This window comes from Mauremys reevesii, linkage group 9 (genome assembly GCF_016161935.1).
Source record: "Mauremys reevesii isolate NIE-2019 linkage group 9, ASM1616193v1, whole genome shotgun sequence".
In the NCBI taxonomy this organism is placed as follows: domain Eukaryota; kingdom Metazoa; phylum Chordata; order Testudines; family Geoemydidae; genus Mauremys; species Mauremys reevesii.
Window position 1 is genome coordinate 82,124,247 of NC_052631.1, and position 26,495 is coordinate 82,150,741.

The window sequence follows — 26,495 nt, forward strand, 5'->3', positions numbered from 1 at the left end:
TGTGAGCTCTTTAAAGAGACAAAATTGATTCCTGTATTTCAATATTCAGAGAACATTAGCTTTCAGGATCAACCAAGCTTTCTCACTATTATTCAGGGGAGGAGGTTGAAAAAATCATGGTTACTGTGCATTTTATTTGAGAAATCTCAGCTAATTCTTTTGTTTTTGTTTTCAGTGTGTGAAACAAAATCTCCCTCAATGAGTGACTTCCTTACTGGCCTGGAGAATTCAGGCTGGTTACGGCACATTAAAGCTATAATGGATGCTGGGGTCTTTCTTGCTAAGGTATAACTTTCCCCAATAGAAACCCAAGAGACGTGGGGGAAGCCCCATTGTTTGGACACTTAACACTAGCTTGGACTTAACACTAGAAAATGAGCCTGCAATAGTAAAGACAGAACTGGGAGACCTAATTTTCTCTTTGTGTGTGTCCTGTGACTGTAATGTAGTGATTTCCTACGTGGATTGAAACTGTGACCTATCCAGTATATTCTAACGAGCAACATTGTTCATTTGTCCGCATTAATTTTATTTTACTTCAGTCTGAAAAATTTAAAAAAGATGCCTAGGTGCCCTGATGTGTAATTTAATATTGCAAACAACTCATAACTTTTCTTAACACTTTCACTATTTATCAAAAATTGTGGTGCTTTAAGTGAGGGTTTTTCTGCGTGCATTTATCATCTTCTGTCACTGTATGCTACAGGGATGGCATAATTTTGAACTTTTAACACAGGCCTCTTTTTTCTATGGGCTATTGTAAGGCGCATGACTTTTCTGCAGATCAAGTAGAAGGAGCAAATTTGCTGCAGCAAACAGTTCTTCGTTAACCTCAAAGGGAATGCAGGAAATGATTGGTAGAAATCAATTGCCTTGTATAAATATTCTCTCCTCTCTGGGTTGCTCCATTGTGAATTCCTTTCTCTTGATTTTTTTTAAAAAGAGAAATGATTTTGTATTCATCTTCTGCTACCAGTCCAAAGGAAGAGAGACACAAATATGGGAGGAATTTTGCGTGATGATCTTTTTCTGTTCCCTAATTTTCCTTGGAAAAATTCCCAGTCCCAGGGTAGCGACGGTGTGAACTTTCCTCATTTACATCCTTCTTTAAGATTTCTTCGCCTATAATGACCACAAGAAGTGTCAGCAACAAATACAAATATAGATGATATGGATATGAATATATACATGCTGAGTAATTGTATGTTCATATTGCTGAAATCTCTGTCCTTCCTCATCCTGACTTTTCCTTGCTGTTTGTTACACAATCAGGAGGGAGGTAACATTTAAAGTTAAATTGAAAACTTTTAGAGGTGAGGGCCATGTTTCTGTATTTGTTCTGTAACGTACCGATTGGTAACTCTCTATTAAAGATAAATCAGACTTTGGGAGATGAAGGGGATTGTTTAGCTACCACAACTACCAAGCTGTTAAATTGTGTTCTGATTTATTGTCGTCTTGGCAGGCAGTGAAAGAAGAAAAAGCCAGTGTCTTAGTCCACTGCTCAGATGGGTGGGATCGTACAGCTCAAGTCTGTTCACTGGCTAGCCTCCTCTTAGACCCATTTTATAGAACATTTAAAGGACTCATGGTAAGAACAGAAATGCTTTGGTTTTAAAAATGAAATATGCATTGTAACTTTGTGAAGTGGTTTGGAATGTAAACAAGCCCTGATTAAGCTCTTTAGATCACTTTCAGCAGCAGACTTTTTTAGAGTGTCAGTGACCTACAGAAGCAAAGTTATTTATATATTAAGTTATAATTGCTCTGAGTAGCATGGGTACAAAAAGCTGGTACATGATTTATGACTCAAATCTCTATATCCCTGCACATCCATAAGAGAACCGCTAATGAGGTATCTCAGCAAGATGTGCATGCGTATAGGACAGGGGTGGGCAAACCTTTTTTTTTGAGGAGGGCCACAGTTTCGTTAATTATAGAGTGTATAGGGGGGGGGGAGGGAGAGAGTTGTGGCTCCCTCCCCCCCTCCTTTTTTTTTTTTTTTTTTATTTTTTATTATAATTGGAGATATACCTGTCTCCTAGAACTGGAAGGTCAGAGGAAGCCCCCTCCACACAGCCCCCAGCTGCACTACTTTTTACCAGCCCCATATTGCCCCCCCCCCCCCAGTTGCCCTCTCAACCCTGGGTTCACAAGGCCAATGCTCTCAAAAACCAACCAACCATCCTCCCCCCCTCCCTCCCCCCCCCCCCCCCCCCTTCCCCCCTGCCCCCTCCACCTCCCCTCCCCCCCCCCCCCCCCCCCCCCCCCTGACCCACCCCGGACTCCTGCCCCCCCTCCTCCCCCTCCTCTCCCCTGGACCCCCCCCCCCCCCCCCCCCCCCCCCCTCCCCCCTCCCCCCGCCCCCCACTCCCACCCCCCCCTGCCCTCCTCCTCCTCTCCCCTCTGCTGCTGCTGCACTGCTGGCCTGCTGGCACACTGGCTGGCTGCAGCTGCCTGGCCTGGCCCAGCCACACCACCACACCACAGAGACCACAGGAGGCCAGGCAGAGAGAGCGCTGCTGCTGGCTGCTGCTCAGCTGCGCCCCAGCCAGAGCATTGCCGGTGTGGCAGCTGCTGTGCTGGAGAGCTGAGCCTGGGCTGGAGAGGAGGGGGGGGGGGGGGGGGGGGCTGGGCCTCCTCCTGGGCAGGGGCTGCGGGGGGGGCAGGGGGGCTGGCGTGGGCTGGGATGTGGCAGGCCCCACCAGTTGGCCCTCTGCTTCTGGTATTCTGGTGAAGGAGGCTTACAAAGAGGCTGGGAGGGCATTATAGTAAACATTATGTTAAACAATCTGTTTCTGTTTTGAGGAATGTCACTGTGCAGAGAGTCACTGTTTAAACCACAGGCACAGCTGTTAAAACACTGCATTTTTGTGAATTTCATCCATTTTTTTTTTTTTTTGTTTTTGTTGTTTTTGTGTGTTTTGTCATGGTAAATGCATCTCTGCTGCCCTGCATGCATCTCTGCCTGCATTTTATTTACTAACCCATATGGAAAAGCTCTTGAAAATTAGCCAAAAAAAAAAAAAAAAAAGCAATTCAAAAAAACTTGTTTTTTGTCAAATCCTGGACAGATTGCTTGTTGCTGAACTGCAGTACTTTTTGCTGCTAAATTCTGCTGCAACATTCTTTTATCTGTACAATAAGGTCTTGATCCAGGTCTAGGGCTCCTGTGTGCTATGCTAATACAAATAATAAATAATATTGGAACATGAGCCCTCAGCATGATCAGCCTGGTACATAGTACGATATTGCAGTGACAGTGGGTTCTGATCAGAATCAGGTGCTAATATAATATAAAATACATTTTTTTAACATCCAAAGTGTACCTTACAAATCATAAAACTAGTCATTCCTAGGTGAATATAATAAATACCTGAAAAAGATCCTGAAACTATTAAAACAAACAAAATAATATGTTTGCCAAAGAAATACTGCATGTAAGTTTATGGGTATCTTCTGCTCTTTAAATCCCTGGATGATGACTTCTGGCTGACTATGTAATACAGTCTTAAAAGATATGCCTTTAAGGCACCAATTCATTTATTCAGTGCATTGCTGTAAATGTCGTTGCTAAACTGCTCCCATACATTTTCTTTGATAAATGCAGGTTCATACTTAGGTAAAATAGAAACATCTCAATTAAGTAAATCCAGCTACATTTAAGGCCAGAAATTAATAAATTTTGATGATATACTCTTACATTCCCATTTATATGTTCTTAAAAATAAAATTTTCTTAATTCTGGTTTGCTGCACTGAATATCAAGGTATTTTTGGGTCTCTTCAGAATGAAATAGCTGTGTAGTGGAATAAACAGTGATGGTTTTAGCATATACCTCAAGAAAAAATGTCCAGATATCTGGTCTGTGGGATTATGTTCTGAAAGGGTTTACTTGTCTCCTGGGGGTAGTAATGTATTAATAAAGCAAAATCACCAACAAAGTGACAGCACAAAGATTCTCACAGGACTATTAAGATTCAGAATAACATCCTATCCCAGCAATAATCTAATACTGGTGATGGAGCATAGTTCCAATTCCATAAATCATCCTATAATTTTCATCAACCTTTGATTAATAAATATGCAGGGTATGACAGATACTATCAACTAAGCTTAGCTACGAGAATTCTGTGGCATTAAGGCATCATTTCACTTTATTCCAAGCAACTTAGTAGTTTTTCATTTACTTTCTCTCTCTTTGAAACTGAAGGTTCTAATAGAAAAGGAATGGATTGCGATGGGCCACAAGTTCTCACACAGGTAAAAGCAGATTATACTCAGGGTGTAACAGGAGCGAAGGCATGAAGGTAAACTGCAACCTGTATGTGTCTAGCATAAGGGGCATTTACTCTTTTTCCATTGGAATCCTTAGGGATTCATCAACTCTTGGCTTTTGTGCATGTTTTCCTATATTCTTTCATTGATTTACAAAATGGTGAACAAATTATTTAACCTCTGTGCTTCCATTTCTCCATCCATGCAATGGGTTGATATTACATTGATACTGTGTGTGAAACAGTCACGTTTTGGAGGGTTTTTTGGCCTCTGATGCCCTTCTGTGTTGACCAGGGTTGGAGGCAAATCCCAACAAACGTTTACAGATTATTTGCAGCTTTAACTTCAGCCCACAATTCTAGTATTAACCAATGTAAGATTTGCCTTCCATGGGTTTATAAAAATGTTACTCTCTCTAATTGATAGTCCAGTTACTTGTCTGCATGGTAATTTAATTAACAAATGAAAAATACAGAGATTTATTTGGTCCAGACTAAAACTAGGAAGAAATAGTCGTCTTATTCTATAACATTAAATGGTGAAGAACTGAGGTTCTGTACTGAACTGAACTTTGTTTAATGATTGTCTCAATATGAAAATACTCTTGTTTAATACTATAGTCAATAAATATTTTTTCTTAGTGTGAGAGACACTGGAAGAAAAGCCCATTTAGAGATCCACATAACATTACCTTAGAAGGACTTATCCAAAGATGAATTGCAGCCCAAACAAACACATCCCACAGTTATTCCCTTTGTGGGAAGGACTGTTTTCACCTTTTGTTTTTCTAAGACTGGAAACTAAATGTGACTTTCACCAGTATTATAAAGGAAGGACAGAATAAATTTTAAATTACTTTTTGCACACTTTGTTAAGTTCTTAGGAAAGAGTGAAATTTCATCATTGCCTAGGAACAAAGGATGAGATGGTTATTCTGCCTTTAGTAGTGGCTGGTGCATGATGTTTCATGGGAAGGTGAATTTCCCCTTTGTAATTTGGCTAGCTGCACGATACTGTAGATGGAATGAAGGAGTTCAGGCTGTGATTTTGTCCCCTGTATGTGTTCAGCTTGCTCTCTGTAGCAAGAGACCATGTTGCCATTAGCTTGGAAAAAATAGTATTGAACAATTTGTTTGCCCCAGGCAAACTTGCAAAAGTCACTACTTGTTTCTGTAGATTTGAAGGCAGTGTCCCTTTCCAACCCACTGGCTTTCCTGGCAGTGTGGAATATTTAGTGCCATAGTAGGAGAATTGCCTGCTTTGCTAAACTGTTATGATCCCGCTTTTATTCTGGTCCTTTTGTTTCTGGATATATTGAAAGGAAAAATAATCCTTCCTTAGCTAGCAAACATTTTGCAAAATGATATGAGGTGTTCTGAGCCTCATCTAAGCTATAATGTTCTTTGGATGATAGTCCATATGGATTCCAGTCTTTGTGTGCAAATTGAATTATTTTGGCCAGCAATGTCTGTTGAAGCCACTGCCTGTGCCCTAGATTCTACGCACCCTCCATCCGAGGGCATAAAGTGCGGAACAGGCCCAACCACCCCTCAGTTTTTTCTTACCACCCATGGCAGCAAGATGGAACCCATGCAGTATCTGCCCTTTCCTTGTGCACTGGTGATGGTGAAGTTTTTTACATGCCTAGTCACCCATTGGCAAAATATATATTTTAATTAAATAAGTTTATTAGTATGGAGGGATGGGGGTGGTACTAGCTTCATGGCAGAAACTAAATCACCAGTATTTAAGATCGGTCCTTAGTGTGACTCTTTGCCTATTAATGATGGGTTCTCAAAGTGCCTATTCCGCACTGGAGATGGACACCTCACAGAACAGTGTTCTATTTGACACACTTTCTCCAAATGCACTCAGAGTAAGGGAAGCCTGTCTGAAGCTGTTCTTCCTTGAGATTGATACAAGATTCCTCAGATGCTGAGAGGAGGGCTGTAGCTAGGGCTCAGCCATCTGGTCAGTCTCTCTCTCTCTCTCAGTGTCCTGGTGATCCAAGATTGCACCTTGAGCTCCTGGGCCACCTGTACCTAGAGGCCCCATTTGTCTTCCATGACCACTCCAGAGATGAGCCAAGGCACAGATTGCCATCCTTGGCACCTAGCAAACTGAGACATGAGTCATCAGATTCACAATACAGACTCATTTGTCAGGACCCTTCCAGTGTACTAGTATCAACCTCCAAGATAGGACATGTGATACCCACTAAATTGGTGGACTGTGGTGCCCTCGCTACCAAATGCCTCAGTTATGTGCCCCAGAACCTTCCAACCTCAGTACTGATAACCTCAATAGTACTCTCTTCTTCAGTGTCGGCTGTCTCGGCACCTAAACCGTACACAGTGGTTCTCAAACTTTTATACTGGTGACCCCTTTCACACAGCAAGCCTCTGAGTGTGACCCCCGCCCCCCAAATTAAAAACACTTTTTAATATATTTAAAACCATTATAAATGCTGGAGGCAAAGCGGGGTTTGGGGTGGAGCCTGACAGCTCATGACCCTCGATGTAGTAACCTCGTGACCCCCTGTTTGATCACCCCTGATATAGAGTGACTTACTGGGGGCCTAGCACTGGGGTCACCTCTCCTTGAGAGATGGTAAATATTCAGGTCATATGATGGTCAGAGTGTTTCTCTTATTGTTGAATGTTCTAGGATGCAACCTTGTAGCTTTCTTTCTAACTCTCCAGGTGTGGCCATCTGGATGGTGACCTAAAGGAAGTGTCCCCTGTCTTCACTCAGTTCACTGAATGTGTCTGGCAGCTCATGCAGCAGTTTCCCTGTGCATTTGAATTCAATGAGCGGTTCCTTCTCGAAATCCATGACCACGTCTACTCCTGCCAGTTTGGCAACTTCCTTGGGACTTGCTATAGGGAACGGGAGGCTCTGAAGTGAGTTGGCAGTTCATGGGGCAAAGGTCTGGAAGTCTCTTCAATCTCTTTTAAAATTTAATTGGAAAGGTAATCAAGGTTAGGGGAAAATTCTCTTAATTCTTGCACGTGCTCTGCAGTGTGAAAGACTTAATCTCATGTATAGAGAAGAATGTATTCCAAAAACTCCATGTTTAAAATAGCAACTCCACAGTAACTTGCAGGTGTCAATGTATTCCCCTTCACTTTACTCCATCCATTGTCTAATTTAAATTATCAGCTACCCAGGGCTTGGACTGGAGTGTGTGTCTGTGTTTGTAAGGCACACTAATTGCACTATAGAAAGGATAAATATCTTCTATGCAGCCCTACTCAAATCCTGAACAGTGCAGCCAGAATTATACTAACACTGTTTGTAACTGTTAGTGATTAGATTTTTTTTTTGTAATTGACAGGATTTTTGAGAAGACCCATTCCCTGTGGCCTTTCCTATTACAGAAGAAGCAGGAGTTCAGGAATCCTCTGTATAAGGGATTCACAGCTTACAAGGAACTTAAGCCAAACACTCTACCTTTCAGTTTCCAGTAAGTCACTTATTGGAGGAGGGACACTTTTTTTCCACAGGAATGGAAGTGATAACTAAAATGCCTTGCCATGCATCCTAGGGTGAATCACTTGACTTCTGCGTGCCTCCATTTCCTCGTCTGTAAAATGAGAATAACTATGCTTTCCAACTAGTAAAGCCGTTTGAAATTGACAGGTAACCACTAAATACGTGCAAATACTATTATTTTAAATATTTGATCTGCAACTAGCCTCCTCCCTGTTACAGGAAAAAATAAGAATAATTTAAAATATATGCAGAGTAGTTTTCCAAATTCCTTGTCACTTCAACTCTTAGAGCTTTCCTTAGAGAGAGTGGACACATTATTGTTAAAGATAGTGCCTCCTTATAGTTATTTTTTAAAAAAACAGACATATTCTTGTGTTAAAGTGCTGCTGATACACAGAAGTATGCTGTTGCTGCTGAAATTATTATAAAATGGAATGGATTTTTTATTATGTATGCTGTTTTTCATCTTTATTTACCTTGGACACTACTGTGCAACTGAATTGGTCAATTTCACTTCCTGTTTCTCAGTCACTAGTGCACAATGCTGTTTCAGTCTATAAATCTCAAAGTGCTAAGTGTTACTGCAGAGTCAAGGTACTTGGGAAATGAGGGTGTAGATGGGAAAAGTTAAAGGCACATACGTTAATTGAAAAGCTCACAGTGCAAATCCACTGCAGAGCAAACTTGAGTCTCCTCCTTATCTGGTACCCTATCCTCTGGACCATGTTGGGCATGGCGAAGCATATATAGATCCTCAGAACTTTTCATTGAACCCTTCTAAAGCTTCATGAAAACTTGTCTTCATATTAGACATATTAAACCTAGGATTTTAGGTTTTTAAGTAAATGTGGACCCTGAACTAGTGGAAAATCTCTTCTTTAAACAGGAACAATAATTGCTCCCTGTCACAACCAACAAAGTACAAGCAGATCTTTTAATTCCCTTTCCTTCTGTCCTTGAGGTTCTGGTGTGGAATGTATAACCGCTTTGACAAAGGGATGCATCCAAAGCAGTGCGTGTTGGACCATCTCCTCAACTGCATGAGCCAGAAGATGAAGTTAGAGGATAATGCAGCTGACCTGGAAAACGTGAGTCCTGCACATGGATTATGTACAAAACTGTATGATGATCTGAGCAAATATGCCCGAGACTAGGATAGTGGAGCCATATATCTCTAGGTGACTGGTGCAAATCAACGCAGGATGGAATCCCAACACTTGTTTGACTATATCTAGGTAATCTGTTTACTTGGCATTTACAACCCAATTACAATTGACTCCCTCAGATCAGAGGGACCAAAGAGTAAATAGGTCACATTCTCTCACCGGTAGAGTTGTCACTCCCTAACAGGGTTGAGGTACATGGGAGAAGCTAGCATTGTTGCTGTGTGTGCTGTGCCACCCCTGGAGAACAAAGCACTTAAATCTCTAGTATAATTAATCCATCTCCTTTCACCAGTAACAAAAGAAAATTTTGCTAAATATAGAAGTGTTTTCTTTAATTTGACCTGTTTTACAGAGAAAAATGAGGATGCAAATTCACAAGGCAGCAAAAATAGTGTAGATCCACTTTTTAAGATCTGTAGCTTTGTACATAGATATCTCTGTTCTATCAGCCTGCAGAAAAGAGCAGTGTGGCTTTTAATTGCTACCAAAATTCTCTGCTTATGATTTCCTTTCTGTGCACACGACTAGACACCTAAAAATGGACTAGTGAGGAGGTGTTTGAGTCCTTTGCTAGATTAGTATGAACACTGAAAATTGTAGTTTTGCTACCTCAAACACACTTTGTTTTAAGAAAAGCCATTTTCCTGATACTCTTATAAATGCTATGTTGCATACAGATTATGCATAAAATATTATAGTGCTTATTGCAAAAGAGGCATTGACCTGGGAGATGCAGTGCTCAGGAACTGGTGGATGAGAGAGCATTTTCAAGACTATTAACATTTGTTCAACATAAGGCCCTGGTGTCAGGGTGTCTCATCTTTTGTTAATCTTTTTTGCTGATTCCTTTCTGCTGATATAGAAGCTGCCCTTCCTAGATGGTCCCCTGCCAAATGAAGTTTGCTCCTTATCTAAAATTGTAAATGCCTCAGTTGAGTCTTCGAAAACCCCGATGCTGAACACTCCCCAGGACTACGAAAGTGAACCACCTGCTCTGTTGACCAATGGTGCCATAGTGGAGGAAGTCGACATCATGCCTGATCAGGACCAAAAGAACAAAGAGAACTTTGCTAATCATCATGACCTTCCTGACCTTAACAGCACCATGGAAGTTATAGAATCAGACGCTAAAAAAGAAAAGCTGCAGCACCAGTGATTAGCGCTTATAGTGTACTCTGTGTGAGCCATTCAAATGTGGCAGTAAGGTATGCAAAATCTGTGCCCTGTGAAGGCATAGCAGCCTCGACCATGTACAACGAAGTGTTAATGTGTGTGTGTGTGTGGAGGGGCTGTTCTTTGTGAGGTGTTTGAACAATCTAGAGAAGGGATTTTACCTTTAGTTTGGGTTGCAACACCACAGATTAAAAGATGAATGTGCATGCAGAGCTGCCTAGAAGGCTACCTGGACTGAGAATATAAACCTCATTTTCCAGTGAAAATGTGGTCTCTCCTACCAGGTGTTAAAGATGACTTCCATTACTGGGTTTTCAGAATATAAAGATGCTTTTGGTCACTTTGATATGGAGGGTTAAAAGCCACAGAGTATTTATAACTGGGGTAGGAGAGATGTGATTTGCATTTTGGCAATGAAAAGATGTAAATGCCATTTTAGTTCACCTTAAAATGTGGATATGCTGAAAAGACTCTTTTCTTAGCTGTTTAATGATGCTCTGCATGGAATCCTACACTGTAGCAGAGGCTGATTAATTATTTTCATTTCCTATGCACATTTGTTAGGAACTGTGCCTTTTTTTTATTGAGACCATCTTAATGTCCAACCACGGCAATGTAATTTTTATTATTGTAATATGCAGCTGTAGTACGTGATTCTTTTGTGGTCACTGTTTTTAAAACTCCGTTTTGCATATGTCACTGCTGCCAACTTCCCAAGGATCTCAGATGGTCACCTGAGTCACTAGCTTTTCTTTACTCCAACATGTCTAAGAATATCCTATCCCTATTTGATTTAATGTTCTTGAGCCACACAAAAACCTACTGTAGTATTTTGCATTTGACAGTGGTGAAGTTTTCCCTAAAATCCTGCGAGTTACCAACCAGAAAGGAGGGAAATGTTTAAATTTACCCCAGAACTTTTCTTGTTTTATCTTGCCAATGTGGGTCTTGCAACAAGGGGATAACTTTTTGTTCTGACTAGAAATGTACTTTCTCTCAAACCTAACAACAAGGCAGAAACAACAAATGCAATGTATTTCTGTTAAAAACGAAGGCTAAAAATGATCGCCTCATAGCACATCCTAAGTGCCAATTGAGAATGTTATTGCTGATCTTAAAACATTAATGCAAACTCTGCTGACTTTGCATTCCCTTTCCAGTGAAGACATTCAAGCTCATTTTCTCCCCCTCTTTTAAAACAAAACAAACATTCCATTAATTTCAGTAACAGTTGCAGGTGCTCAACATCTCTCATTATCAGGTCCATTATACACAAAATACCACGTAGCAGCTCCCATTCTGGTAAAGCCAAAGAGGGATGATCCTACTGCTCATAGTCTCTATTCTTATTGGCATACCTTTCGGTAATTTGCATTCAGATAGGCAACTTTTTAAAAATATTTTTGCTTTAAACCATGATAATAAGCAGCACCTCTCATGACAGTGGGCTTTTTGATTTTGTTAAAAAGGTGAAAAACATGATTGGGGATTGTCATCTTGTTTGGAGAAGGCGGGGAGGGGATGGAGAAAAGGAAAGGAAATCTCCCTGGGTTATAATTCTGTCTGAGTCATGGACTCACTGTGGTGTTCTCCAAGTACTTGATGTCCTTAAATCTCAGTAAATTCAGATGGAGAAATTGGGTGAAAACACACAAACAAAAAACCCAACAACAAGAAGAAATAGGTGTTCCATCAGTACTGAACTTTTCTGGGGAAATATATTACAAAAAGGAAAATATCTCTGAGGTTTCTAATGGCCTCTTGTGTATAGTGTCCTGAAAATATTTCTGCTTCCTCTGGTTCATGTTTTAGCGTTTGTACTAGAGACTATCTGGTCTTAAAACCCAGTTTTAGATTGTTGGAAACCTAATTCAAATAGGAATGTTTTCAAAGTTTTAAAAAATATGAAAATATGAAATGCAGCAGCCCTTGTTGTAGAGCATACAACCCTGAATGTGAAACTGACTACAGGCTGTTTTTAGTGTTCAAACTGATCAATGTGTGGAGACTGGGGGAGAAAAACAATGTAAATAGTAAGAAGGAAACTAGCTCTGGTTTTATGCTGACTGTATTACTCTCAGTATCTCATTTGCAGTTTGGGCAAGAAAATATCCTGTTATGGGTTTGATCACAATATACGTAATACAAAAAGATGAATGGCAGAGAATGTATAGTGCCTAAAATGGTAATGAGTACAAGCCTTTTTACATCTTTTTTTTTTTCTTCATTAGTGGATTTTTCAGTTTTTAAAGCAAGCTGTTTTTAGTCTGATTTAAAAATAAAAATCTTTGTTTTCAGGATATGAGGGAGATAATTGCATAGTATCTAAACGGCTTAAACACTGTAATAAGCACATCAAATACAGAACTCTGATGGTGAAAAGATCTGTTAGGGACAAAAAAAGCCACTCTTTTACACATGTTAAGTTATGGTATACACCAGAAATATTGCATCATTTAAATGATTATGCATTGAATATCTTGGTATTAGTTTAACACTTCTAAATGCATTATACTTCTGTGGCCGTGATTACCACATCTCAAGAGAAGAAAATCCACTCTTGAATCCTTCTGCTTTAAAGAGAAAAGGGCTCTGCCCAACTCCTAAAATCAAAACTAACCTGTATGCTAACCTCTTCTCTTTCATGCTTGCCATGCTAACATAGTTGTCTCATGTTAAAAGGAGACACCTTTAATCTTAGTCTGTTGGTCCAGAATTCTAAGTGTACGCGTGACTCAAATGCTGCTTTAGAGTCCATGGAAAACTGTATTTTAATGGGAACTTCTTTTCCCTCTGCCTCTCCACAACAGTTTCCATAAGAAATCAGTTTCACACTGGCACTTTTTGCTGGTTGAGCCCTTCTCAAAAGGACCAATAGGTGTAGCTTGGCTTTCCTTTCTGGACAGGAGCAGAGGTGTATCAAACCCTACATAGGCCTTCCTGAAACTGAGAACTTTTAAATTGCAAATGAGGCCAGTAGAGGTACTTTTCAGGACCAATTATTTTAAACTTCAACACTCTTCTTTCATTTAATGAAAATTAAATGCTGTTATGTACTAAAACAATTTCCACTGACTACTGTTGGATTTAACCATACCAGTAATCTTTGTACAAAAGCATTTTGCAAAATGTTTTTATAAAGTCTTCATACAGTACCTTGTCTTCTAAACCACCCATATCTTTTTTTTTTAAAGATACATTGTGACCTTTACGTATAATATCTAGAACAATCTGACATTTTGACATCTCTGCAAATCCCTTGTATCCTTGGCTTGACTATTAGTATGTGCATGCAGCTCTGGTAGGATTACTCTACATACTGATAGTGATCTTGGCATTTGATCTTGTTTTTTATTTCAGTAACAAAACTGTGCATGGCTGTAAATCTTCAAAATGTAAAACTCAACTAAAAAGGGCAACTGTTTACAACAAAGTTCATCTTGTTAAGATGTATATTTGTACAATTAGAGTGTATATCAGAAATCATTTGTAATATAGTGCTAACCAGAGTGCTGTAAAGTAATAGTCATGGGAACATTTCCATAGTTTCTTGGGATACCATAAAATTGTTGGACTATCTGAAGACCAGCTAGTTAGAAACTTTTCATTCAAGAGGAAGACTTTCTGTTTCAGAAATAAAAGGCAGTTTAAAGCACTGCAGCATGTCCTCTGGACTCCTATCGACTAGCATTGGCTTCCTACTGTGGCTTTCAAAATGGTTGTAGAAGCCTATGTTCTGTTTATAACATGCTGCCTGCTGATAAGATGTTGAGTGATTTGATTATATGGCCACTGCTAGTGTAACAGGAAATCTAAAAACTGTTACTAAGCAGTTGCCTTAAACCAATCTTATAGGAGACAAACTACTGTAATTTATCCAGAGTCAATAACATGCAGGCCACTGAGTCAAGACTACTTTTATCTGGAGCTGTAAACGGAACAGTGTTACATGCCTCTTTCCATTCTGTCTTGTATAACTGGAAAATACGCTATTTAGTGTGGGTGGTTTCTTGTTTGTATAAATGTTTTCTCTACTGGAGGTTTTTTGTGTTTGAATTAGAAATTCTAATTGTTGCACATCTGTATATAGTCTCTCACTTCACATGCTACAAATGGATAGTGTTACAATGTTGTGTGGGTATCTGGTTGTAAAATGTATTAGTCTTAAGGAAGCTGTTGCTATTGATACTCTAACGTGCTTTAGAGATTGAGATGGAAGAGGTGCAATATGGCTTTATTTTTTTTCACATTCTTCAGAATATTTTAATGAGCTTCATAATGCTGGAATCTTAAATTATGCTTTGTCTTGCAATTGTTCTCTACAGTGCAAGTAGAAGTAGAGTGGTGCTCTCGTCACTGCTTGGCAGAAAAATAGGAATGTTTAATTGGGTCACAGCTGTCGTAAATTCTAGTTGGCCCTTTTAGAATAAACCCTTTCCCATGGCATTGTCTAGCTGCAGTGTATTTCCGCTGTTAGGGAATTCCATCCATAAAATTCATAGGAAAAAACACTCTTCTAGTGGGAAGAGGGTGAATATGAGTGCTTGCTGGTTTTGCTCTCCAGTCGTCCTGACTAGGGAAGGAGACTGCTAGTAATAGCTGGACATTTTTGTTTTTTTGTTTGTTTTTAATTTTTATAGGTCCAATTCCACAAGGTGTAGAGTGCCTCCTGGATTACCTTCAAGGCCTAATGAAATCCACAGGGAGCTGAGCGAGTTTGGCACAGTGTAGGATCATGACCTATACAATTGCCTTTTTGCATTTGAACTGATTCTCAGTCACAGATGGAGATTCACTTTGGACCCAGTCCTCTGAAGTGCATAGTACTTCCAGTTCCCGCTGAGGTCAGTGAGCTTTGGGCATTGTGCACCTTGCAGGATTTGACCCCATTCAGGCACAATTGGTCTTCCATTCAAGTTTTAGAGCTGGTGAGTTATGCAATAAATAAATAAATTAAAAATATGGTTCTTTATACTATTCAATAAGAAATTATAGTGGGGCTGGAAGCAAAAAATACTTTTTTTTCCATTTTTAATCTCTTCTCTCCCCTCCACCCCCAATTTTAATGAGTGACCAGATTCTTTATGTGGAAATGACTAATGCAAATTGTGAATCTGAGGCTGATCCTTTTTTACGCTCCGTTCCCATCACATGCAGGCACATGCTCTGTGTGGGTTCTGTGGGGGAAGCCCTTTCCGAATATAGTAGTTTTGTTTTAATTAAAATACTTTATACATCACTTGATTAACACAATTAAGCAAATTCTCACAAGAAGCAGTGTTAAAACCCTTGTTTTCCTAAATATCTGTAGCATTAATGGTACTCAGCTCAGTGCCAATTGCAGTCAATGTGATTTGTTAATTTCAGTATTAAAACCACACGTGCTGCTGCATCCATTGGTGTCTTCAAACTGTAAAAGCAATGCAGAAAGACTAGGTTAAAATGTTTGGCCTTTCTTTTCTCATAACATTCATTCATATGTATATATGTATTACTGTAGTAGTGTACTAATGGTGTACTGGGTAGCACTGGATCTAGTCATCTGTAAACAGAGCCCAAGTAGTACTTTTTTCTTATACTAGCCATGATTTGGTCTTTGTAGGAACTTCTCTAAAATTCTGTGTTGTACTCAGCTCAAAACTTTAAATGTTTTTGCTATTTCTGTAAGTCTGTTGGTACTTTGTCTTTAATGTACTTCTTGAGGGACAGTTGTATAAAAATGTGTATGATTAAAGCCCATGTGCTGTTTTCCTTGAAGCTGCATATGTGTAATCAGTTTAGTTGATTCACTGCTGCAAACTTTTTGTACCATGTCTACAGAAGCACTGTGTTCTTTTCTCAAAATGAATTTGGTTGGCTCAAGACACTTCATTTGTATTACAATTTTATTTTTATTTCCTACAAAAATAAAATTAAAGTCTTTGCATTTTTAAGGTAAAGAAGTTTGTGAGATGTTTCTCTCTTTGGTCAGTTTTTTAGCTTGTGAATTTCTACCGTGGGTTAAAATTTAAAATATTAAAATGCCAAATCAATGAAGACTACTAGAAATCACAAAGTTATCTTAACTAGAGTGATTTTTCCCTCCCTACCCCCCACCCCCGCTCATGCTGACTAGTACCTTACTCCACAAGCAGTCCCACTGGTTTCAGTGGCACTTACCTGCAGAATAAGGTACTACTCAATGTCAATAGAGGTCTCTGATCTGTGGTGAATGATACTACTGAAGCACCGTTAACCATCACAATACATGCTATCCATATTTTCATGCTATCCCAGAGTGATGTTCAGCTTTCCTCTCTATATATATATTAGAAGGAAACACAATGATTTATTTTCCTTCATCAAAAACAACCTTCCCTTGACACACATGACTCCCTAGAAAATGGCATTTGGATGACTTTCAGCAAATTTTTAGTAGCAACTCTCTAAACTCGGATCTTGTCCCATCGTGGCAGCTCATATCCCTAGATCTCATTGTAAAACAGGCCTCTTTAAGAAATGTGTTATTTCTGTTGACAGCACTCAAGGCTTGATCCTGCAATAACTGGAGTCAGCATTCCCAGTTCCACAGGGCCTGTATCTCTGAACAGCAGTTACTCTGTCAATTGCAGTGTGTTGCCCCAGTGGCCACGGTTCGGTGGTAGCTGAAGTGGTATAGTTAGATAGATTTGGACATCAATTTGTGTATAACATTTGGAATCCTTCTGGTGGAGGTGCTATTTAAAGATAATTATATCGACTCCTTTTTAAATCTCAAATCCAGTATGGGCTCTAGGGCTTTTTCCGTCCTAAGTGTCCAGCCCACAATTTTTGCTTTGCTGTCCTAGGTAAGAATCCTGTATAATAGCCAGTGCCTCTTAGGCCATGGCTACACTTGCAAATTTGCAGCGCTGCAGCAGGGTGTGAAAACACACCCTCTCCAGCGCTGCAAATTGCGGCACTGCAAAGCGCCAGTGTGGTCAAAGCCCCAGCGCTGGGAGCGCGGCTCCCAGCACTGTACGTTATTCCCCACAGGAAGGTGGAGTACGGACAGTGCTGGGAGAGCTCTCTCCCAGCGCTGGCGCTTTGACTACACTTAGCGCTTTGAAGTGCAAGTGTAGCCATAGCCTTAGATTCTCTCCGCAGTAGTATAAGCTTCTGTAGCTTTCTGCAGATACCAGCTTTCTTTCCATCCCCACTGCGTTGTCTGCAGATTCACACTTCTTAACCTGCTGTTTTTCCTGATCAGGTGGTTACTATTTTCTTTCTGAAAAGAGATTTCTGAACTTAGGTTTTCTGAAACCTAAGATGCATTTAAATCTTAGAAACTGCTGCTTTGGATGAAGCTAATGAAGCTGCTTTAATTGAACAGACCTTCTTAAATTCCAAGAATCATAGAAATAAGTACAAAGCCTTAAGTCAGTCCACTTTCTTTCATACACATGCATTCCGCAGGGGGCAGTGCAGGACTATTCTCTGTAGAACTTCCTCCAGAGTTTTGTCCACTATAGTTTTAAATTACTTGAGCAATGAAACTTCCACAAGGTCATAAATAAAATCACACCAGCATGGAAACTTCATTGTGGGCATGTTAAAATTTGTTAATTTGTGGCAAGTATTAGTAGAACATACATTGTAGTAACAAGCAATGGGTGTGATTAAGAAACAGCAAAGTTTGTGTATTGTGGGATCCTACTTAAAGATAAATTCTTTTTTCTTTAAGTAGAAGACTGGAACCTTAGAATATTGCAGGCCTCTAACATTTTTTGTCTTTGTTTATAAAACTTGCCCTTCAAAAAGTGGATTTTGTCTTTCATGCTATTTAAAAATCTACCCCCTTTGGAATTTTGCCAATTTTATTTATATGACAGTTTTCAAATAGTTTATTCAACTTTAGCAGAAATGGATGCAAATGAGGCGGAACATTCAGTTAACTTGCTGATCAAAAAATCTTGACAAATGTTACGTTAATGAGTACAATTGTGGGCCCCCTACATTTATGTGAAAAACAGGATCAGAATCAAAGAAAGCTAAAACAATATATCATGTAAGTCCAGATTTTTAAAGCTAGTTGCAACACCTAATTGATTGAGGAGCCTAACCCTCATTTTCAAAAGGGATTTTAGTAGTTAGCCTAAATCCCAATGAGTGCACAAACATATAAATACCTTTTAAAATCTGGGCTGTAGCCCTGATTTAATGCTTTTCAGTTATAAAGCTCAAAGCACCTTACAAAGATAGGTGATGTTATCCCCATTTTACAGATGGGAAAACTGAGGCACAGATAAGCAATGATTTGCTCAAGGATATACAGCAGGTCATCAGCAGAGCTGGGGACAGAACTCTAGCCACTAACTAGATCATGATGCCTCAGAGAAACAAGTATGAATGTGAATTGCCTCAACACAGTCCTGCCACCCCAATCAAAGATGCTGGCTAAAAAAAAATGTCAAAGGTAGATGATTCTCAGAAATGTGCCCAAGGTCACTTTGTGTTAACCAGCCCTTGATCAATGGTATCAACTGCTGTATGGAAAGTGAAAATTCTATTTCTGTATCCTAAGGCAAAAATGTTCCTGGCAAGTGGGAGTTCTAAATCCTCGCAGGCTTCTAAGATTTTTCTCATTTTAGTAATCTTAAATATTCCTGACAATGTCAATGAAATTCTTCATTTGCCTGCATTGGGTTTTTCTTATGATTTGTTGAATTGAATTGAGTCTACAAGGCTGTAATTTACAAGTCAGGGAAGCTTATTGTCTATTTGACAACTTCTTTGGTCTGGGTGATTTATAATTTCCTTTCACCACTGAATGTGATCTTAAACTTTGAGGAGGCAGATACCATTTTTAGATGTTGTAGGTATGTTGTCAAAGCCTTGTTTTTTCCTATCAGGTGTTAGGGTGAGTTGATTTCTCCTGAAGATACCTTGCATTAACTAAAAGTACAGCAATTAGTAAGCTTAATTGATACTTATTTTTTTTTAAATTAAATCTGCTGTTTTCTGTCAATACAGCATATTAACTAAATCTGAGTTAGGATAAAACTACTTGAGAGTTAAGTTAAATAAACCACTTCTTCGTTCTACTGAAGATTTTTTTTTGCCTATAAAGTATCCAAAATCTTGTGACCCATTTTGTGTAATTCTTTGTGGTCTTCACGGTCCTAGAGCCTTTAATATTCCACCTCTCTTACTGGTAGTATAATTTTTATAGGGATTCAGTGTTCGATTTAAATTTAATAGGGCAGTAGTGTAATTTTAACGCTCCATGGCTACATAAAATGACAAACTGATACAGTGTTAAAGGTGGAACTACAAATATTTTAGTTGGCAAGTTTGAAGATCTCAGATTAGTAACCGAATTTACATGCAGAATAAAATTGCACAGAAACAAATATTTTGAACGCTCTCATTGTGTTCCATGTGTGGTGGGGTAGCGGAATTGAGCTCTCAGTGAAGCTGTCAACTGTTTGGAGGAGAAACATGGAATCCTCAACTTGGGCCTTCCTGGATCAGTGAACAAGGGGTTAGTCACAAACTCCTTTTCTCAGGAGTTCATAGCATCAAGTAAAGTGCAGTTCTGTTCTGAACAGTGCTTCTCTAAAACTGACAAATCCTGTTTCAATTTCTCTATTAAATCTGCTCAGTTTACAAGTTCAAATGTTTTTCTGAGAACCTGGGCTTTTGAGTTTAAAACAACTTTTTTTCCCCTTTATATGTCAACACCAGTATGTTCTGTGGGCCAAATTAGATCCTCACTTACCTGTCTTCAATGGGTTTGCATAGGTGTAGCTGAGTGCAACTTAAGAATTCCATTGATACATGAGAGATAATAGGTTTCAGTTCACTTTTCCATAGCTGTGATGGCTCATCAGAGATGATACAAGTAAAGAACTAAAAATTATTTTTGTCACTGAAGTCAGCAGATCTGTGGCAGAAGAAGATTCTATTTTTATATAGTTACTCTTCAGAGTAGAACTGTAACTTAAATGGAACACTTGTGCACACTATAGGCACAAGCATTCCCTTGAAATAATATATTAACATGTAAATGTAACGTGATAGGTGCATGGTGCTTTATATGGTAATTAAGGACAGCCCCTGGGACAAGGCACTTGCAATCTAATTTGAGCATCAAAAAGGTGGGATATGGGGGAAAATTAATATCAGGCAAGGGGGAAATGGGGAAGTGTATGAAATAAGATTGTAGAATTGTTAAGGTGTGTTAGTTTTCCACTTGACTTCAGCGGGAAGCAAGACCAACTCTTCTTTTGTATGGGTAAATGAACTAGTGTCATCTGCAAATTTTATCATCAGTGCTTTTATGTTTACCTCATGATCATTGATGGAAATGTGAACAGCATCAGGTGTAGTATCAGTTCCTGCAGAACCCCATTAGAAACACTCCTATTTAGTGATGATTCCCCAGTGATGCTACTTCTTGAGATCTGTGAATTAGCCAGTTCTTAATCCCTTTAACATTTGCTTTATTGATTTAGTATGGTGCTAATATTTTAATCAGAATGTGGTGCTGTACTAAGTCAAACACCTTACAAAAGTCCAAGTATATTATATCTACACAGTTACCTTTATCAAATAAACTTGTAATTTCAATGAATGAAGTCAGGTTTGTTTGACAAAAACTATTTTCCATAAACCATGCTGACTGGCGTTAAGTATATTCCCATCCTTTAATTCTTTATCAATTTAAATCCTATATAAGCTTTTTTGTTGTTTTGTCCCGCAGTGATGTCAGACTAATGAGACTATAGTTACCAAGGCCATTCCACTTGCCCTTTTTGAACATTGACACAACATTAGCACTCTTCCAGTCTTCTGGAATTTTCCCAGTATTCCAAGATTTATTAAAAATTAACATCAGCAGGCCAGAGATTTCCTCACCCCACTCTTTTAGGCGTCTTAGGTGCATGTTATCCTGGCCTGCTGATTTAAAAATGTTTATCCTAATAGACATTGTTTAACATCCTCCTTACTTATTAATGAATTGGAAAGTACTGTATCATCCTTATGTGATACAAATACAACATCCTACTTTATTTCAAATTAACAGAATATTGAATACTTCTGCTTTTTTGTCATTATTAACATTTTTATCATCTTTACCTATAATGAGCCAATACCATTGCTAGAATTTCTTTTGTTCCTTATATACTTAAACTCTTTGTACTTCATGCTGCCAGCTATATATGTTATTTCCCTGATCTCTCTAGCTTTCCTTATCAATTTTCTACTCTTCATAACTTATTTGTATTGATTGCTATCCATTTCCCTTTTTTCCCCATTTATGTTGCTTTTTTATTTCTAATTTCTGCCTTTACTTCACCATTGAACCAGGATATGCTTATAGCCCAAGTTGTCCTCTTTCCTGATGTGGCATCATGGCTTCTTGCCATCCAATAAACTCTTCTTAAACAACTCCCAATTTTCATTCACATTTTTCTTTCTATTTTTCCTCCCAATCAATTTTGTTCACAATATTCCTGAGCTTTGGGAAATTAGTCCTGTCCAAGCAATAGAATCTGCTTTATATCATATTTGGAGTTAGTGACATTCCAGATAGACTGAAAGTCTACAAATTTTTCAGTGAATTTCAAATTTCCTGTAGTAATTCTTTTGCATAGCACTTAACAATTTTCAAAGTGTTGCACAAACTAATTCTCACTATGCCACTTGTTGAAGGGTTAAAAAAAAAGGGGAGGGGGAAGGCTTCCTTATCAGAGTACCCCTTGATTTAGTTCTTGTATTGGAGATCTTTCTCCTGGATAATTTGGTTTTTTTTCTTGCTGTCTCATAGCTCTGATAATGCTGCTTCAGACTGTCAGACAATTACTCCCCCACCTCAAAAGGTTTAAAATGAACTGGCTAAGATAAAATTACACTCCTGCCTGCTGACAGCTTTTGATAACATTGTCCAAACAGTGCCAATCCTCCTCCTCCCAAGGTACTGGAGATTTTTGCCTTGTTGCATGCTGCTTAATTTTGTAATACCAAAGGGGTGGTTGGGAAGGTGGGTGTATACTGGTCCATATGTCTGAAAACCATCTTCAGTAAAGCATCATGAAAACTTGCTCTTATGAGAACGAACACACACACACACACACACACACACACACACACCATTCTCCTTTTAGAAATGAGGGCAGGCCAGTTGTCAGCTCAGTCTCTCCATAGGTTAATAATAAAACAAACTGAAAGCTTGGAAATCAGTGGCAGTTGCTCTGAAGGTGCAAAAGGTGTCAGGGGAGAGGGGAGATTAGAGGCTGAGAGAACATAGGTTTGAATGGTAGGAGAGCACAGAGCAACATTTAGAGATCTCAAAAACTGCCAGTGTTGGTGTAACTAACACAGTAGTAGGTATGGTGCAAGTCCAGGGCAGGAAACTGACCAGCAATCTAGTTAAGAAATATACTCAAGTCTTCATAAAATTGACTGACTTTGGAGAGGATGTAATGAAACAAATGTATTGTGTGTGTCTGGTCTGTGCTCATATCTTGGTTCCAACCCTCCACAGCATCTGCCTGATTGTCCCCCCCAGCATCCCCTAAAAGCATCACCATCCGACCCCTCTATATTTACCCTTCTGAGTGAGAACTTTCCAAGAATGGAAGTAGTAAGATAAAACGCCTGTGGGGCTAAAATTAGCCCGAGAGCCCTGGCCTTTATCCCTTCTAGTGGCATTTCAGCTGTGTGCCTGACGACCTGCGTTGCTCCAGTTCTACAGAGCTGGTGCCCTGTTCTTGGGTGAGGTTTATCCTCCTGGGAAGATCGTCTCTCTTTTTTTTTTTTTTTTTTTAAAGGTGAAAGAGAATTAGCACTGGGACAAGCTGCCTGCTTCACAGCACTAGGTGAGCATCAACTACCTCACAGAGGTAAGACAGCAACATAATAATGGCCAGACAGCTTTGGCAACTTTAAAGTAACTTGGTAACCACAGCTTTAAATATGTAAGTATATGTAGTATTGGTATTATACTCTATTAACTGTGACCGAACTCTCTTTATCTGAAGATCAAACATGCGCATGTTTTGCTTCAATGTATAGACGATATCTCATTTTTGGCTATTCTGATCAGTAATTATATGAAATATGTTTCTCACTACAGTATTTACACTATCAAAGTGTCACTGCATGGATGCTTTTGCACACTATTCTAATACATTGATTTGTTATTAGTAAATATTACAGCTGTCCTTTAAGTATAGTTGTGCATTCCTTTCAAATCAAGTCCTATGCTTAAAAAACAGTTGTGTATAATTTTCATATTTCTCCTCTAGAACTCCAAGGCTTCATTGCTGTATTAACTTAGGGTAATTGTTTGTTTGAAACAAGTTCAGAAGATACAGACGCAACAGATTCATGTATTTACAAACTGCCACAAAACTTACTCAACTAATTCAGAAAATGTAGCTGCTAAGATGGAATGGTACATGGGAACCTCCTTAGATCGGGGCATAGACTATATTTTTTATTGGAGCTTTAGTTAAAAATAATAAAATGACAGCTGTTGAATGTCATTTTAATGCGTAGTTTTGGATCATAACTAAATTTGTCTGCTTTTAATAAAGTGAGATAAATGAGCTTCTGTTCCAAACTCAGCATTTCCTTCACTAATACAATCCCTAATTATTTGGGTGGGGGGTGCTAACCCTCCCCCTAGTCTCCAGTTGTTTACATCTAAGTAGATACCCACTAGCTTTGTATTATAAAGTGTATCATCCAATTACTAGCATCGTTCTTGTCACAGATGTGTTTGCAAGAATAGACTAGTTGCATAATGCAGCTAATTTGACAAATAGAGAATTTCAGCTCCTAATAAAAGTATTTGCAGGAATCATTTAGGAGAAGGAATGGATAGAGCTGTTACTGACGCATCTTCTGTTAAAGGAAATTCTAGATGCTTTGGGATTGGAATGTGTCAAGAATTCCTTCTGCCCTTCCCTAAGTTATAGCATTTCACAGCTGGTCAGGTGCATTGTGGGGGATTTCACATTCCTCAGAAGCATTAGGAATTGGCCAGATTAACTGGATCAATGGACTGAGCCCATATGGCAAACTTCCATATTCCATTACAGCTGCTTTGTAAAAGAAACAATTGTCAGACATTTCCCCTGTCTATAAGATACATGTAAATGCAGCTTGGTTCTGCTACCCTGCTCAGGGATAGGAAAAACCTGCTCTGTAGAACAGCAGTTCTCCCGGGTCCCCAGCAAGTTTCGTGGGTCTGTCAAGTAGGACCAATGTTAGACACACTGGGGTCTAGGGCAGAAAGCTGAAGTCCCATTGCATGGGGCTGAAGCCCAGGACCCTGAGCCCTGCCATCAAGCAGAAGTCTGAGCAACTTAGCTTCATGGTGTGCCCTGTGGTGTGGAGCCCCAGGAAATTGCCCTGCTTTCTACCCTTTTAATGCTGGCCCTGGCTTTTATATGCAGAAAACCAGTTGTGGCACAAGTGGGCCATGGAGTTTTTATAGCATGTTGGGGAGGCCTCCAGGGAAGAAGAAGGAAAAAAAAAAAAAGGTTGAGAACCCCTGCTGTAAGAGATTCAGCTGCTTGTGTATTTAATTCAGAAAGTCCCTTACTACCCATTCTGAAAATGCTCAATTAGAATTTCATTTTTAATTAATGCTACAATTCTCTTTTGAATAATAGTAGTAATAATACAACATGGCTATTCCAGTCACTTAAAAATTGCAAGACAGAAAAAATGTCCAGGCTGGTTGTCTATTGTACCTGCAAATGTCAGTAACACTGCCAGCTCCTAAACCTTCTTGAGAACGTTATCTAGGTCTCAAAGTGCTTTGCAAAAGTGGCTGTTGGCTAAGCATTATTATTCCCATTTTACAGATAGTGTTTGCTGAGGCAAGGTGAGTTTAAGGGCCAGATTTTCAAAATTGTTCAGCATCCAACAACTCCCATTAAAAAAAATGGGAGCTGGTGAGTCCTGAGCACTTTTGTAAATGTAGCTGCTTCATTTAGCAGTTGGATGATGAACTCTTCCAAAAATCTAGCCTTAAGTGACTTCCCCAGAGCCATACAACAAGATGGTACTGAAGCCAAGTCTTGTGAATCCTAGCTCCATGCCTAATCCAGTACCCTCCTCCTTCACTCTCAAAAAATCCATACAAAACCAGGATAAGAATTAGTAGCAGGTGCCACAGTGATTGTTGCTTTCTGAATACCTACATGGGTGTAGGTAGATTGAGGTTTCATAGCCCATGCTCATACTGGAGCATTGGTCCAGATCTTTTTGTCATAAAACGTTGTGGTTTTCCTCTGTGGTTATTCCTAAGTGTGGGAATATATGTAAGTGTTTGTCTGAGGAAGGAATGACAATAAGGTAATTATTTTGTCCTTGTGCTTCTCCACTTGCGTCTGAGATTCCCCAGAGTGGAGAATGAAGCTGTTTTTAGAACTAGTTCCTAATCCTGTTTCTTGTTCCATAGATCTCATGCTTTACACAGTTCATGATGAGAGTTATACTTAAGAGACAAACCAAAAATGAATCTAATGGATATAACCAAAATCTTCTCCATGCTCCAGCCCAGAGAAAATGAAGATGATAATGGAGAAAGACAAGAGCTGAACCAAGCAGCGTCCCAGGATGATTATGAAACTCTTGATGAACTTTTGTGCCAAGACAGATACAAAACATTTATTAACAGCAGAAGTGGTTGGGGGGTACCGGGGACCCCACTTCGCCTGGCAGCTTCAAAGGGCCATCTGAGAAGTTTAGAAGTTCTCTTGGCCCATGGAGCAGAAGTAGACAGCCTAGATGTGAAAGCGCAAACTCCGCTATTCACTGCTGTTAGTAATGGCCACCTAGATTGTGTTAAAGCACTATTGGAGGCAGGGGCCAGTCCTTCTGGCAGCATCTACAATAACTGTTCTCCACTGCTCACAGCCTCTAGAGATGGAGATGTCAGCATTCTGCAAGAACTCTTAGACTATGGGGCAGAAGTCAATGTTAAAGCTAGAGTCCCAGAGTGGGCTGCCAACTCTGCAGCGTGCTCAGGCCCTTTATATCTCTCAGCGGTCTATGGACATCTGGAGTGTTTTAAAATGCTGCTGCTTTATGGAGCAGATCCCAATTACAACTGCACTGATCAGAAAATGATTTCACGAATCAAGCAGCCCAAGACTGTGCTTGAAATCTGCCTGAGACATGGTTGTGGGAGTGAATTCACAAAACTGCTCATTGATTTTGGAGCCAATGTGTACTTACCAAGCATCGCAGGAGATAAGATCTCGCCGACTAGTGAGGCATTGGCGCTGCTGATCAGGGAAAGAGGTAACTTGTATGCACTGCCATAGATTTGGAAACTTGCACTAGCCTTACAGCTTTGATAGTACATCACTTGGATAGTATGCCAATTTCCAAAAAAGCAAC

The 26,495-nt window shown here is 39.4% G+C and overlaps 1 protein-coding gene across 8 annotated transcripts in view; it reads left to right on the forward strand.

The window, feature by feature from the left end:
* Positions 1-26,495, forward strand: part of LOC120371756 (myotubularin-related protein 8) — a 48,255-nt gene that overhangs the window by 19,456 nt on the left and 2,304 nt on the right. For 3 of the 8 annotated variants that reach the window (XM_039487943.1, XM_039487945.1, XM_039487946.1), the window contains 7 exons: positions 176-285; positions 1,466-1,591; positions 4,214-4,263; positions 6,981-7,181; positions 7,616-7,744; positions 8,735-8,861; positions 9,802-16,051. In XM_039487943.1, the coding sequence (XP_039343877.1) occupies positions 176-285; positions 1,466-1,591; positions 4,214-4,263; positions 6,981-7,181; positions 7,616-7,744; positions 8,735-8,861; positions 9,802-10,095 (1,037 nt within the window). In that variant the 3' untranslated portion in view covers positions 10,096-16,051. Of the gene's footprint in view, positions 1-175; positions 286-1,465; positions 1,594-4,213; positions 4,264-6,980; positions 7,182-7,615; positions 7,745-8,734; positions 8,862-9,801; positions 16,052-20,048; positions 20,069-21,903; positions 21,921-22,791; positions 22,979-23,000; positions 23,054-25,551; positions 26,397-26,495 lie in introns of those variants that run through there. The other 5 variants (XM_039487944.1, XM_039487950.1, XM_039487949.1 and 2 more) reach the window with 5 other exon arrangements.